We start from the raw sequence: 15,368 nt of genomic DNA, 5'->3' as shown, positions 1-15,368 counted from the left end.
CCGTGGTGGTAGTGGTAGTGGTGGCGGTAGTGGTGGCGGTAGTGGTGGTGGTAGTCGTGGTGGTGGTAGTGGTGGTAGTCGTGGTGGCGGTAGTGGTACTGGTGGTGGTAGTGGCGGTAGTGATGCCGGCGCCCTCCGCTTGCCGGCGACGCGCGACCCCGTCTCCACGTGCGTCCGCTCGCGGTCCCCGGCCTTGTTTTGCGCGCGCGACGTGCTAAACGATCTGTCGCGCCCGCCGACTGGCGTGTGACGGGCAGCGTTTGCCCGGCGCTCGCCCCTCGCTCACCCCTCTTGCCCGGCCGCTCGCCCGCCCGCCCGGGCTGCTCGTGAGGGCCCTGCTCTCCTTTTGACCGTTTGCCGGATCCCTGGATCGGCGGCCGAGGGCTCGAGAGTCGCCCGTCCCCTTGGCCCCGCGTCACCACGGCTGTCCACCCCCCCCCTCCCCCCGTCTCCCGCGTCCCTCCGTGTGCCCCCTGTCTCTATCTCCCTCCTCTCTCATTCCTCTCTCTGCTGCCTCCTCTCCCCTCGCTTGTCCTCTGCCTCTCGCCGTTGTCTCTCTCTCTGCTCGCTTTCCTCTCCCCTTTCGCTTTTCTCTCTCCCTCTCTACGCCGTCTTTCCCTCTCGTACTGACGGCTTGAAGCTGTACCTGTGCGCGCGCATTTGGGTTGTGCCGGCTTGGGATGGCACGCATCCAGCAGTGGACCGAGCGTGGCCAACGCTGACGATGTGCGCACGTTTGCACGCGTGTGTTGTGATGCGGCGGTGGCGGCGGTGAACGCGCTGCGCCACGAACCCGGCAACCCGAGTTGGATTCCCGCTCGCGGCTAACATCGGCGACGGATGTCTGAACCGCTACTGGGCCCTCCCCTAGGTCGACTCGGTTTCGACTTTGCAACCCGGTGCGGCGTGTAAACATCGCCACTGGGGAGACAAAGGCGGCCCGTGCGTGGCGATCGCCCCACCCCTCCACCTTCGCGTGCCGTTGGCCGGCCTCCTCCTCCGTGGGTTCTGCTCGCTTACGCTTGCCCCGCCGGCGTGTGCGTGTCCAGGTTCTTCAAGCAGCGCGAGGCGGAGCGCGGCCCCAAGCGGCAGCGCCAGGAGGAGGACAACGAGAGCATCGACGACGTGAGCGACGACGAGTTCGAGAAGTTCCTCGGTGAGTGGCGGGGGGGGGGTCAGCACCAGTAGGATGAGTAGCGGCGGTAGGATCGGCAGTATTAGTAGGATCAGCATCAGTAGGATGAGTATCGGTAGCATGAGCAGCTGTACGGTCAGTAGGATCGGCAGTATTAGTCGGAACAAAGGGGAGCAGTAGGGTCAGCAGTGTCAGTAGGATCAACATCGGTAGGATCAGCAGTATTAGTAGGATCAGCATCAGTAGGATGAGTATCGGTAGGATCAGCAGCTGTACGGTCAGTAGGATCGGCAGTATTAGTCGGAACAAAGGAGCAGTAGGGTCAGCAGTGTCAGTAGGATCAACATCGGTAGGATCAGCAGTATTAGTAGGATCAGCATCAGTAGGATGAGTATCGGTAGCATGAGCAGCTGTACGGTCAGTAGGATCGGCAGTATTAGTCGGAAACAAAGGAGCAGTAGGGTCAGCAGTATCAGTAGGATCGACATCGGTAGGATCGGCAGTATTAGTAGGATCAGTAGGGTCAGCAGCAGTAGGATCGGTTGCGGCAGGATCAGCAGCATCAGAATGGGCAGCATCAGTAGAATCAGCAGCAGCAGTAGGATCAGTCGGCAAGTCCACTCAGCCCCACATCTTCCTCTACCACATCAACCCATCTCTCCTGCAGCCCGTGCCACTCACCCTTTCACCCACTCGCCCACCTACTCATCAGCCCATCTCTTCTCAGCCCATACCACACCCATTTAGTCCCCTCGACACGGCCAAACAGAAGCTGCCGGGCTACGTGACCCAGCAGCCTCCTCGACTGCCGGAGGAGATCACCGACGGGACTGCGTCCAGATCTTATTATAGCCGCGCGCACACAGACGCACAACAAAGACGATGACAAAGATCCCCCGCATAGCCTTAGCAGACTTTCTGGGCAAGTGCTGTTCGCGAGTAGCACCTATGAACGGCCGGCACGACACACGGGGGGGGGGGGGGGGTGGGTGGCCGGCACTACGCCCGGCCGCCTTTGCCTCATTTGAGGCTGGGTCGACCTTGGGGAGGCCCAGGACCGATTCAGACGAATCGTCACCGGTGTTGGCCGCGTAGCGGGAATCGAACTCGGCTCGCCGGGTTCGTAGCGCAGCGTAGCGCTAACCTCTGCGCCACCTCCCTCCCCCGCCCCCCACCACCGCACGGACACGCAGACGCGCGTGCGCACGGGTGTTTATCTTGCGACGCGTGCGTACGTCTGGCAAGCTCTCCTCGTCCACCACAGCCTCCGCCGCCGCGTCGTCCGAGAGCCAAGGCAGACCTCCGTCTCGCCCGGCGCCTCGCCCCGCCGATTGACGCTCGCGTGTGCCCTGTTGGCAGACACGTTTCCTGCGCGCTTGTAATGGTTGTCATTACTTAGGACAGATGCCAAATCACGTTTAAATGGGGAACGGATTTGGACGGAGAGGTGGGGGGCGGGGGGGGGGGTGAGGAGCTAGATGAGAGAGAGAGAGGAGGGGGAGGCGAGGGAGAGAGAGAGAGGGAGAGAGCAACCCCCCCCCCCCCCCATGGCTTCCAACTGTCGCCACATGATTAAGGTGTCTTGCTGTGGCTGAGCTGTGGTTTTGTCAGAATTATGAAACATGTTCCTTACGTGGAAGGGCCCCTTTTTTTGTATAAATTATAACGTCAAATACAGATGTCACGGGAATCGGAAGTTTTGGAGAGGTGTGGGGGGGTGGAGGGGGGTGGGGTGGCAGGGGAGGGGGGCGAGAAAGTTTGATTTGGGGTTCGTCTGTCTTCGCCGTCGTTCGTGACTCGACATCGCGAGGGTTGCAGCGAGCGCCGGCGGAGCCCAGCGGAGCGGCTCTGTGCACAGCTACACACAGCTACACACAGCTACACACAGTTACTCACAGCTAGCGGCAGCAGCAGCTACACACAGCTACACACAGCTACACACATTTACACACAGCTAGCGGCAGCAGCAGCAGCTACACACAGCCACACACAGTCACACACATTTACACACAGCTAGCGGCAGCAGCAGCAGCAGCTACACACAGCTACACACAGCTAGCGGCAGCAGCAGCAGCTACACACAGCCACACACAGTCACACACATTTACACACAGCTAGCGGCAGCAGCAGCAGCTACACACATTTACATACAGCTAGCGGCAGCAGCAGCAGCTACACACAGCTACACACAGCTAGCGGTAGCAGCAGCTACACACAGCCACACACAGCCACACACAGCTAGCGGCAGCAGCTCCACACAGCTAGCGGCAGCAGCAGCTACACACAGCTACACACAGCTACACACAGCTAGCAGCAGCAGCTCCACACAGCTAGCGGCAGCAGCAGCTACACACAGCTACACACAGCTAGCAGCAGCAGCAGCTCCACACAGCTAGCGGCAGCAGCAGCTACACACAGCTACACACAGCTACACACAGCTAGCAGCAGCAGCTCCACACAGCTAGCGACAGCAGCAGCTACACACAGCTACACACAGCCACACACAGCTAGCAGCAGCAGCTCCACACAGCTAGCGGCAGCAGCAGCAGCTACACACAGCTACACACAGCCACACACAGCTAGCAGCAGCAGCTCCACACAGCTAGCGGCAGCAGCAGCAGTTACACACAGCCACACACAGCCACACACAGCCACACACATGTACACACAGCTAGCAGCAGCAGCCACACACAGCAAGCGGTAGCAACAGCAGCTACACACAGCTACACACAGCTAGCGGTAGCAGCAGCAGCTACACACAGCAAGCAGTAGCAACAGCTATACACAGCTATACACAGCTAGCGGTAGTAACAGCTACATACAGCAGCACCAGGCAGTAGCAGCAGCAGCAGCTCCTGAGAACGACTCATTCGGGATGACGCCCGGCAATCGTTGCCCCCAGGGCCGCGTGGCCGAGTCGCGGGGACAGCGAGCTGCCGCTGGGGGTGCTCCTTTCCGACGTGTCGTGATGCGCGACGCGCTCTTGAGAAGCCCCCGAGTGGTCGCCGCTGCTTGTGTCCCATGCGAACCTCGGGGGCCCATCGCGAAGGCCGGGACGGCAGAGGAAGCGTGCTGTCGGATTTCGTTGGCCGGGGGTGATGGGCGATGCGTGCGTGCGTGGAGAGAGAGAGGGGCGGGGTGGGTGTTGTGCGAGAGAAGAAATGATTCTGGTGGTGGACGGATGGACGGATGGCGGTGTTTGTTATGGCTAAGTTTGTCACCTCGGCGGCCGCTGTTTAGTCTCGCCCGGTCAAAGGCGGCGAGGCTGTGGGCAGCGAGCGGCAGCTGTCAGGGCCCGGTCCTCGCGTGCGCCCGCCCGCCCGCCCGAGCGCACGCGTGTGTGCATGCGAGTGTGTGCGAGTGTGAACGGACTTGCCGATGACTGGTACCAGCGGTGTCAAGATCGGCCTCCTGCGGAGGAGGCTCGTGAAGGACGCTGCTGGGCAGTTGGAGGCGACGCTCGCAACAACGAGCGGAGCGCCGGGCGGGTAAAACGCAGCGAGATTTTGGCGCAGTGGGGAGCACAGGTGGTGCATCTGCCAGCCATCTCAGTCGGTCAACCCACTGCACCTGGGTCCGTCCTGTGACCTCCTGTCGGTAGCGAGCCTTTGACGCTTCACGTGGCCTCAAAGTGAACCTAGCCTGGCACAAGCGCCGTGGTGACGTCGGCTCTTGTTGCGAGTACGTACGGGGGAGCGGTAGTGTGGTGGTTAGCGCTGCGCTACGAACCCGGGTTCGATTCCCACTCGCGGCCAACACCAAGTGACTATTATCTGAGCCTGTCCTGGGCCTTCCCTAGGTCGACTCAGCCTAAAATGAGAATCACAACAAGAGAGACAGGCGGCCCGGGCGTGGTGTTGCCCACCCACCCCGTCGTGTGCCGTGCTGGCCTTTCGTAGGTGCCACCCGCCGGGGGGGGGGGGGAGGGGGGGGCTTTGTGTCTGTGTGTACGTAGTGGCGCGCATGTGGTTAGAGGGCGGAACGGTACCTCGCCCCCCGTAATGACTGTTTTAACAGCCGATTAACTCGTCGAGCGGGCCACCACCACAGCCCCGCGTCGCTACGCTCGCACGTGGCATCACGTGCGCTCCGAACGGTCTGCGTGCGCGCACACACACACCCGTTGGTGCGCGTGTCATCGACGCGGAGGGCATGGGGGGGGGGGGGGCGGTAAATGCGCAGCCCCTGCAATTGCCTCCGCTAGACGTGGCTCTACACAGAGATCCCCGACAGAAGAGGAGTAATCTGCCCACTCTTCCACGCCGGCGTGACGTCTTAGAAGCGTTGGGAGTTACCCACACGTCACCCCCATCGCACGCGACCTGCCAATCGTAGACTGACTGCGTGGTTGTCCCAACCGCTGGAACCCCCTTTGTGCCAACCGTTTCACCACCGTTGTTGTTGTTGTCGTCCGCAGACACCCACGAGGGGGACGAGGATGATGACGTGGATCTGCTCAGCGACGGCGACGACCTGGACTTTGCCGGGTAACATCTCTTCACCGCGCGCGCGCGTCGTTTTGCAGCGACAGTTCAACGAACGCGTTGCCACCTGTGGCGAATTAATGCGTCCCTGAATCTGTGCTAAGGTCTCGTTCGTCGCTTCGCGATGGTTTTTAACGTACGAAACAGGAGGAGGATTTCTCGACAAATCTGGCTGTCGCCTGGTGAAGCTGGTTGCAATTACTGGTGAAACGTCGTACTCAAGATTGTAAATGTCGTGCCTTTGCTCTCCAACACAGCGGTGTGCTGGACTAGTGACGAATTGGCCACGTTCTGTTCACGTGACAACCCTTACTAGTTGGCTGTGTCGGGTGGTGGCGGGTTTAACGACACATTTATATATTTGCGCGATCTAACCCAAAAACATTTGCATTATGGATGATATTGGTCGCGAAAGCCTACTACGTGTTAAACTCGCTTGGTTTGTTTTAATTTTTTCTTGCCGCTTCCGATGGCGCGTCGTGAAATTATTGCCGCCGTCGCAGCGAGTGTTCATGTTTCGCGCTTGAAATCTGCGCGCAGCGTGATTCGCACGCAGAGTCTCAAGAAAGCGCTTTAGGTGCGATCGCCTTGCGGCGCTTCCAGAATTGACCACGTGCCACCGTGTGGCATTTCCCGGCAGCATGACGACGATGTCACCGCCCCCCCCCCCCAGTGACTCGACAAAACGTAGCGATTCTTTCTTAGTTTTTACCGTCTCCTCGTTTTCGCGCTCTCGTTGGTATTGTTTTGTCCGCCCCCGCCGCCAGCCCAAGTGCGGCATTAGCCAATCGTGCAACGTGCAGTTTGACAATCGACGATTTGTTAATTCAGCCCCGACCGATGATGACGACGATTCTGTGCGTCGTTGCTTGCCGAGCCTGACTACCCCAGGTCTCCCTAGCCAATGAACCTCGCCTGCCAAGCGCACCGATTGGCTGATCGCAGTGGGAAGCTGGCCTTGAGGTTAACGGCGAGTGGGGGTGGGAGTTCAAGGGTCGGCAAAGATCAGTGCAATTAAATGTCCCTCCCTCCCCCCACGCCTCCGCTCCCTCCCTCCCTCCCTCCGCTGCTCCCTCCCTCCCTCCATCTCCCCGACTCCCAGCAACATCAAGAAACCACAGCAGAATAAGAAGAAATCTCAAGGAGGAGGGGACGGCAATGACGACGACGACGACGAGGATGAAGATGACGAAGACCTCGATGACCTGGATGATGAGGAAGTGTCCCTGGGAAGCTTCGACGAGGAGGACTCTGGCGACGAGGTCGGGGAAGATGGCGGAGCGTTCATGAACGGGGGGGGTGACGACGACGACGAGGGGGAGGAAGGGTGGGATGGTGAGTTGACCGTCGCGCACACACAGACACACGCACACAGACAAAGATCCCCCCGTGTAGCCTTGCCAGACTGTTGGGGCAAGTGCTGTTAGCGAGCATCTATGAAGGCCGGCACGGCACACGAGGGGGTGGGTGGCCAGCACCACGCCCGGCCGCCTTTGTCTCCCCAGTGGCGATGTGTAGACACCGCACCAGGTACTCATTTGAGGCTGAGTCAACCTAGGGGAGGCCCAGGACAGGTTCAGATAATCGTCACCGGTGTTGGCCGTGAGCGGGAATAGAACTCGGGTTCCCGGGTTCGTAGCGCAATGTAGCGCTAACCGCTACACTACAGCTCCCCCACGCGCACTCACACACACACACGCAACATGCCACACGCCACAGAAGAGCACAGCACAAGCCGCAGGGCACACGTGCCCGCCCGCGGTCTGTTGCTCGAGAGAGTGCCACGTGCGCCGTCTGTGTGCGTTTGCAGCTTTTGACGAAGGCGGCGGCGGCGGCGGCGATCTGTCGAGCGGTGAGTGTTCACGCCCGGCACAAACACACCGACACGCTCGTGTTAACCGCACACGGTCGCCTCACCGCACCTCACCCGCTGCACAACCACGCTTTGACACTTCCTAACCCACACCCCGCCATGGAGTTAGTGCAGTATCGACTTGAGGAAGCCTTTAGCCAGCCGTGGATGGAGCCGAGATCATGGATGACGATGATAATGAAGTTAGTGGCGCTCATCTCCTCTGATTTCATCTTTGCCCCTCTGCATCTCTTACACTCCCCTCCCCACCACCCCCTCAACTCCCCCGGTCATCTCATAGCCCCTCCCTCCACTCCCTCCTCTCCCTCCACTCCCTCCCTCTCCCTCCACTCCCTCCACTCCCTCCTTCCCTCCCTCCCTCCCTCCCTCCACTCCCTCCACTCCCTCCACTCCCTCCTCCCCTCCCTCCCCTCCCTCCCCTCCCTCCCCTCCCTCCACTCCCTCCTCTCCCTCCACTTCCTCCTCTCCCTTCCCTCCCTCCACTCCCTCCCTCCCCTCCCTCCCCTCCCTCCCCTCCCTCCACTCTCTCCTCTCCCTCCACTTCCTCCTCTCCCTCCACTGCCTCCTTCCCTCCCTCCACTCCCTCCACTCACTCCCTCCCCTCCCTCCACTCACTCCCTCCCCTCCCTCCACTCCCTCCACTCCCTCCTCTCCCTCCACTTCCTCCTCTCCCTTCCCTCCCTCCACTCCCTCCCTCCCCTCCCTCCCCTCCCTCCCCTCCCTCCACTCCCTCCTCTCCCTCCACTTCCTCCTCTCCCTTCCTTCCCTCCCTCCACTCCCTCCCTCCCCTCCCTCCCCTCCCTCCACTCTCTCCTCTCCCTCCACTTCCTCCTCTCCCTCCACTGCCTCCTTCCCTCCCTCCACTCCCTCCACTCACTCCCTCCCCTCCCTCCACTCCCTCCACTCCCTCCTCTCCCTCCACTTCCTCCTCTCCCTTCCCTTCCTCCACTCCCTCCCTCCCCTCCCTCCCCTCCCTCCACTCCCTCCTCTCCCTCCTCTTCCTCCTCTCCCTTCCCTCCCTCCACTCTCTCCCTCCCCTCCCTCCCCTCCCTCCACTCTCTCCTCTCCCTCCACTTCCTCTTCTCCCTCCACTGCCTCCTTCCCTCCCTCCACTCCCTCCACTCACTCCCTCCCCTCCCTCCACTCACTCCCTCCCCTCCCTCCACTCCCTCCTCTCCCTCCACTTCCTCCTCTCCCTTCCCTCCCTCCACTCCCTCCCTCCCCTCCCTCCCCTCCCTCCCTCCCCTCCCTCCCCTCCCTCCACTCCCTCCTCTCCCTCCACTTCCTCCTCTCCCTTCCCTCCCTCCACTCCCTCCACTCCCTCCCTCCCCTCCCTCCACTCTCTCCTCTCCCTCCACTTCCTCCTCTCCCTCCACTGCCTCCTTCCCTCCCTCCACTTCCTCCACTCACTCCCTCCCCTCCCTCCACTCCCTCCCATGGCTGCCCATGCCCGCCATGGTGCGTGCGTTGCCCACCGCCGGGGTTTTTTGTTCCTGTGTCTCTGCTCGCGCGCCGACCCTCCGGATGCGGCGGCGGCGTTGGGCGGCACTCCCGAGGTGGATGGGTTGGGGGGCAGATCATAGGTGGCAATGAGGACGAGGAGGAAAGCATTCGCAAGGGGGGGGGTGCGTGCGTGTTGGTGTGCTGCCGGAGCGTGAACGCACGTGCGTGTGCATCGGTGTGCGTGTGTCTGTGCGCACGTGGGTTCCTGCGTGAGTGTGTGTGCGCGCCTGTGTGTGTGTGTGCGCGTGTGTGTGTTTGTGTGTGCGTGTGTGTGTGCCTGCGAGTGCGCGCCTGCGTGTGTGTGTGTGCGTGTGTGTGCGTGCCTGCGAGTGCGCGCCTGCGTGTGTGTGCGTGTGTGTGCGCGTGTGTGCGTGTGTGTGCGTGTGTGTGCGTGCGTGTGTGTGTGTGTGTGTGCGTGCGTGTGTGTGTGCGTGCGTGCCAGAGCGCTATAACAACCGCAAACTCCGCCTCGCTCGGGGCCCAGCTCGGGTTACGAGCCGGGTGTCGTCCTCCTTCACCTCCTCCTCCGTTTGTTTATTTTATTAATTCTCGTTGAATGTTGTTCTCACCTTCCGCGTCCGTCCCGTTATCTCGTCAAAGCTACCTTGCCTCGTCCTGCGGGCGGCCCGTGGCACAGAGATTCGACTAAAATAGTCACGGGTTCGTGGTGGCGATTCAATTTAAGAATAGATTCGGGTCTCTTGCCTTGTTGTCCGTCCGGTCCGGCCCGTCGCGTGTGATCGACACGCGTCGTAACAGACAGATCCCCCGACGCGCTTTAACCCCCATCGCCAGAACCGCTTCACGGCCCCACGATTCCACGCGGCGCCGATCCCGTACGATTCCGTCTCCCTGCGCGGGACGTTTGTACGCTGCCGGAGCGAAGGTGCTCGGGTCACAGCGTGCAACTCCCCCCCCCCCCCCCTCTTCCCTCCCTTTCCTCCTTTCTCTTCCCCTCCCCAAGCAAACCGCCGCCACCCCCACCCACCCACCCCCCCCGGAGCGAGCTAATTAAAATTAAAAGCACGAACCACAACCGGTGTAGGACTCAAGTGAACCAGGGCGGCTGGGGGCGCGCGAGCGAGGTGGGGGGGGGGCGCTATTGAATGACTTCATCTCCCCGTGCCCTTTGTGGGGAGAGAGGCGGAGGAGCGGCGCGGACTTCGTGAAACTCGCTCGCTCGCCACGCCGCAGAGGACGACAGCTCGCGAATTAGCCCAGCGGTTTTTTTTTCGCCCCCCCCCCCCCCCTTCCTCCAGAGTTGTTAACCGCTTTGTGGAAATGGAAATGGTAGCAGGAGTGCCGGATATGAAACCTATCCACGTTCCCCCCGCCCACCCCTTCCCCGCCCCGCCGTCGTTTCGCCAACGCGCGCAAACGCCCGTGGCCCGAGTAGGAACGAGGAATCGGGAACCTGCGAAGGGACAGGGTGGCCGGTTACCCCACCCCCCCTACCCCCCCCCACCCCCCCTACCCCCCCCCCACCCCCCCTACCCCCCCCACCCCCCCTACCCCCCCCACCCCCCCGCTCACCCGGTGATCCCCGTCGCCAAGCGAAGATTCAAAATCTGAATTTCGAACCGACCGCGGGGGGGAATCCGACGAGCCGCAAAGCTCTTTAGTTCGTTGTCTCTCGCGCCTCCAATGAGCGCGGTCCAGCGCACGCGCCGGTGACGGTGACGTACGCACGTTTCACAGATGTCCCAACAGGACATCGTCGGCGTCAGCCGTTGTCTCTATCCGCTGCTGGATGAACGCCTCGCCATGCCATCAATCCGTCGCTCCGGCGCGGGAGCCGATCCCGTCGCTCCATCTCCGCGCCTGTCAAGTCCCTTTGCCCTTAACGTCGGTCGACATTCCGTCACCGCTGCCCCGTGTGGAGCTCGCGAAAGGCTCTCGGAATGATAACGGAGAGAGAAAACGAGAGATGAAGCGAGAGGTCAAAGAGAGAGGAGGGCGAGAGAGCTGTCGACCGGAGCGGTCGCGTGTGTGCACGTCGCGACGTCTGCGCGCATGACGCTATGGACATCCACGAAACTACTGGACGTGTGTGCAAAACAGCTTGACGGCACATCGGATTCTTCCAGTGTAAATACACATTCTGATTCTATGACGCTGCCCCGTCGTGATGATGGTGACGACGACGACGTTGTTTGTGATTGCTCGGCGAGTGAAGCGAATTAAGAGTCGAGCTTCCCGTTGGCAGGGCATCACGCGAAGAGGCGGCCTCCATCTGCAGGGGGCAGGGACAAGGGGCCTCAAGTTGGGGGCGCAGGAGCCAAGAAGCGAGAGAGGCTGGAGACCATCGACTTCAAGTCGGCCATGACAGGTACGTCTGTGAAAGTGCATGCGTGTATGGGCAGCGTTTCTTTAGCGGTTAACGCGCCACGAACCCAGTGAGCCGAGTCCGATTCCCGCTCACGGCCGACACCGGTGACGATTATCTGAACTGATCCCGGGCCTCCACTAGGCCGACTCAGCCTCAAATGAGTACCTGGTGCGGTGTGTAAACATCGCCACGGGGGAGACAAAGGCGGCCAGGCGTGGTGCTGGCCACCCACCCCTTCGCGTGCCATGCCGGCCTTCATAGGTGCTGTTCGCGAACAACGCTTTGCCCAACAGTCTATTCGAGGCCTTTCACCACTGCGTCTGGCTGCCTTGCTGCCATCTCATAACAAAACAGCGGGGCAATCCTTCCCGTACGGTGACATTGGGGCGTTGCCCCTCCCGTTGGGACGCGGCGCTCTTGCGCGTTGTCACTTGAGAGTCGTGGATCAAAGGGCGGGCGAGGAATCGGCCTTTTCCCGTGGTCGTGAATGAACCTGTTGTTGGTGTTGTGCGATCGCAGGAGGGGGAGGGGGACACAGCACGAAGAGGCGGAGGAAGGACGGTGATCAGCTGTTCCTAGCAGCAGAGGAGGTGATGCTGATCGCTCGCTACACACAAAGATCACTCAGAGACTCACCACACACACAGCGTGTACTCATAGAGACCCATAGAGACTCACCACATACACAGAGAGACTCATAGAGACTCATAGAAACCCCCCAAACACACAGCGTGTACTCATAGAGACTCATAGAGACCCATAGAGACTCACCACATACACAGAGAGACTCATAGAGACTCATAGAAACCCTCCAAACACAGAGAGACTCATAGAGACTCATAGAGACCCCCCCCACACACACAGAGACTCACAGAGACTGAGACCCCCCACACACACAGAGAGACTCATAGAGACTCATAGAGACCCCCCACACACACAGCGTGTACTCATAGAGACCCATAAAGACCCCCCACACACAAAGAGAGACTCACAGAGACTCATAGAGACCCCCCCCACACACAAAGAGACTCATAGAAACTCATAGAGACCCATAGACACCCCCCACACACACAGAGAGACTCATAGAGACTCATAGAAACCCCCCCACACACAGCGTGTACTCATAGAGACTCACCACATACATAGAGAGACTCATAGAGACTCGTAGAAACCCCCCACACACACAGCGTGTACTCATAGAGACCCATAGACACCCCCCCACACACACAGAGAGACTCATAGAGACTCATAGAAACCCCCCACACACACAGCGACCACTCAGACTCGCTGCACACGCGGCGAGTGGCGGTTGTACTCCACACTTCACTAGGTGCTTATTGAAGCGTGGGTTGATCGAGAGGGGAGGCACAGGCTGCTGATGTTAGCTGAAGTCTCTCCTTGTCCCTGACTCTTACCTTGATCCTGAATCCAACCCTAATCCCCTGGTCTCACCCCGATCTTTAACCCTAAACCCTAAAACCTTTGCCCTGACGCTCACCCTACTGCCCAACCCTAATCCTTAACCCTGACAACAATACCTGACCCGAATCGTTGACCCTAATACCTAATCCTGACCCTGATCCCCAACCCCTAATCCCTAACGCTGACTCTCACCTTGGTGCTTGATCTTAATCCTTGACCCTAAACCTTGACCCTAATCCTTGACCCTAAACCCTGACCCTAAACCCTGACTCTAAACCCTGACCCTAATCCTTGACCCTAATCTTTGACCCTAAACCTTGTCCCTAATCCTTGACCCTAAACCTTGACCCTAATCCTTGACCTTAAACCTTGTCCCTAAACTTTGACCCTAAACCTTGACCCTATTCCTTGACGCTATTCCTTGACCCTGATCCTTGACCCTGATCCTTGACCCTGATCCTTGACCCTAATCCTTGAGCCTAATCCCTGACGCTAATTTCCTGACTCTCACACTGATCTCCACCGCTAAAACCCCGACCCTGACTCTAACTCTGACTCCCTGTCTCTGTGTAGTTCGGGACGATGCTGGATGAACATTCGTCCTCGGGCATCGACACGTCGGGTCTGAACGCCGTGGCCAACAAAGACAACTCTCGTGAGTGGGGTGGGGGGCGGTGGGGGGCGGTGGGGGGGCGGGGGTGGGGGGGTTGTGGGGGGGAGGGGCGCGGGTGGGGGGGCGGTGGGGGGGGGCCCTTATCCCGCAGTGGATTGACAGAGAAGGGCCGTGCCTGCGTACGTGCATGAAGCGTGCGTTTCCGACTTTCGGATTCATAAAAAAAAAATCTGGAAATCCATGCCCGGATGCGAACATTTTGGATAATCTGCACAAAAAAAACCCCAAAATTTGTTTTGCTTTTGAGCTGAAACGCGGACGCGTCGCTAGCTACCACCACAGCAACGACGATGAGGAGGAGGAGTAAGAGGTCGCTTCCTATACAAACTACGCCGTTTGTATTTGACCAGGTAAGGCTCCACTGAGCTGTGTTGCAGCTCTTTTTCAGACGCAACCCGGCTCTCACCACAAGTGGGGGGGGTAGTTCAACACAAGTGGGCTCACCGTCACGTGGACATTTATAGCGGGCAAATCCTCTTGAACGCGTGACGTTGATTCTAAACGCGGAGGGAAAAACCGGAGGACCCGGTGAACAAATCCACGCGGGCACGTTGAGAGAGAAAGAGAGAGAACGCAAACTCCAAATATATACGGCAGGTGTCAGGGTCGCGGTCGAACTCGCCCAACGACCTCCTGCACACCAGGTGAGGTTAGTTGACATCTCGGTGCTGCGAGCCGCCACGTTGTGCCCGGCAAAGCCTCCCTGAGGCCTCAAAACTCAGGAGGGTCCTGCCACGTGTTTTGCAGTACAGGGGGGCGGGGTCGACGGGGGGGGGGGGGGGCAGGGGTCGACGGGGGGGGGGGGCGCAGACAGTGAGCCGACGAGCCAGTGAACCCAATGACCCCGCGACCTGATTGGTTGAATGACCCCGGCGGGCCGCCTGACCCCATGCCGACCGCCGTGACCGCCGTGAACTCCGCTCCGCAGACGCCAAGCAGCTGAACTGGGAGGCGCAGCGCGACCGCTGGGTCAAGGGGGACGGGGAGCGACGCAGGCGGCCGTCCTGGAAGAGGAAACGACGGAGTGGAGGGGGAGGGGGGAGGAGGGGGAGGGGGGGCCCCGGCAGGTAAATTCGGGGGGGGGGCCCCACGCAAGGGAGCGGCCGGGCGGAGAGCGGGGGCAGCTGGCGGAGGAGCGAGAACAGCGGGGAAGAAGCTCGGAGGGAAAGAGAGGAGGAGGAGGTGATGGTGACGATGGGGGGGGTGGTGGCGGTGACGACGATGATGATGACAACCACGACGATTTGGACGACGGAGGTGTGGTGATGACAGCGTGGATGATGGGAGGCGGCTACGACGACGGTGGTGATCGCCATGGAGGTGACGGCGATGTCAGCTGGTGGTGCCAATTGTGTGTCGATGGTTGTGAGATGATGATGGTTATGATGATGATGACGACGACAACGTTGGTTGTGATGACAGTGGAGATGGTGGTGATGTTGATGAAGCAGCCTTTAACACACAGCTCTTCAAACTGTACACAAAGCAGGAAATAAACCTTTGGCGTGTTTAAAGTTGCATGCTCTGTGTGGTTATCTCGAGACTGAGTTTAAGTCGACCGACGCTGGGATCACCAGTGAGTTGAGTGATCGATTACTCTTACGGATAAGTATCGGTGAGGTTACTCCAATAGTCCAGCATCACGAGAAGAGTTGGGAGAGTTCTACAAGTCTCGGCTCTCTTGCCGTGTGTGCCGCTGGACGGGGAGGTGATGGGCGGGGCTTGGTGATATCATCGTCGGCCACGTCGCGCTGGGCGTGGCCTTGTCGCGTGGGGGTTTCCAGCCTTCACAAAAGTGTAACCGATTCGCAAATCTCATGTCGACAATCGCCACAACTCTAAAATCAAGCGTACGTTAAAAATAATTACAAATACAATTATTCTTTATTGGACCACAGAAGCATCATCTGAGTCTCAAGACTCATGATTCTTTTTCGATTTAAAGCTTT

At 59.8% G+C, this 15,368-nt stretch overlaps 1 protein-coding gene across 1 annotated transcript in view; it reads left to right on the top strand.

Annotated features, from left to right (window-relative positions):
* Positions 1–14,927, top strand: part of LOC144943944 (CCAAT/enhancer-binding protein zeta-like) — a 33,589-nt gene extending 18,662 nt beyond the window's left edge. Inside the window, 9 exon segments of the mRNA XM_078871846.1 lie at positions 1,050–1,156; positions 5,553–5,622; positions 6,722–6,954; positions 7,430–7,471; positions 11,202–11,324; positions 11,844–11,914; positions 13,320–13,401; positions 14,348–14,454; positions 14,456–14,927. Coding sequence (XP_078727972.1) covers positions 1,050–1,156; positions 5,553–5,622; positions 6,722–6,954; positions 7,430–7,471; positions 11,202–11,324; positions 11,844–11,914; positions 13,320–13,401; positions 14,348–14,454; positions 14,456–14,605 — 985 coding nt within the window. The 3' untranslated portion in view covers positions 14,606–14,927.
* Positions 14,928–15,368: the final 441 nt, after the last annotated feature.

Source organism: Lampetra fluviatilis, chromosome 33, assembly GCF_964198595.1.
Source record: "Lampetra fluviatilis chromosome 33, kcLamFluv1.1, whole genome shotgun sequence".
Taxonomy (NCBI): domain Eukaryota; kingdom Metazoa; phylum Chordata; class Hyperoartia; order Petromyzontiformes; family Petromyzontidae; genus Lampetra; species Lampetra fluviatilis.
This window is presented reverse-complemented; position numbering and strand designations above follow the sequence as displayed.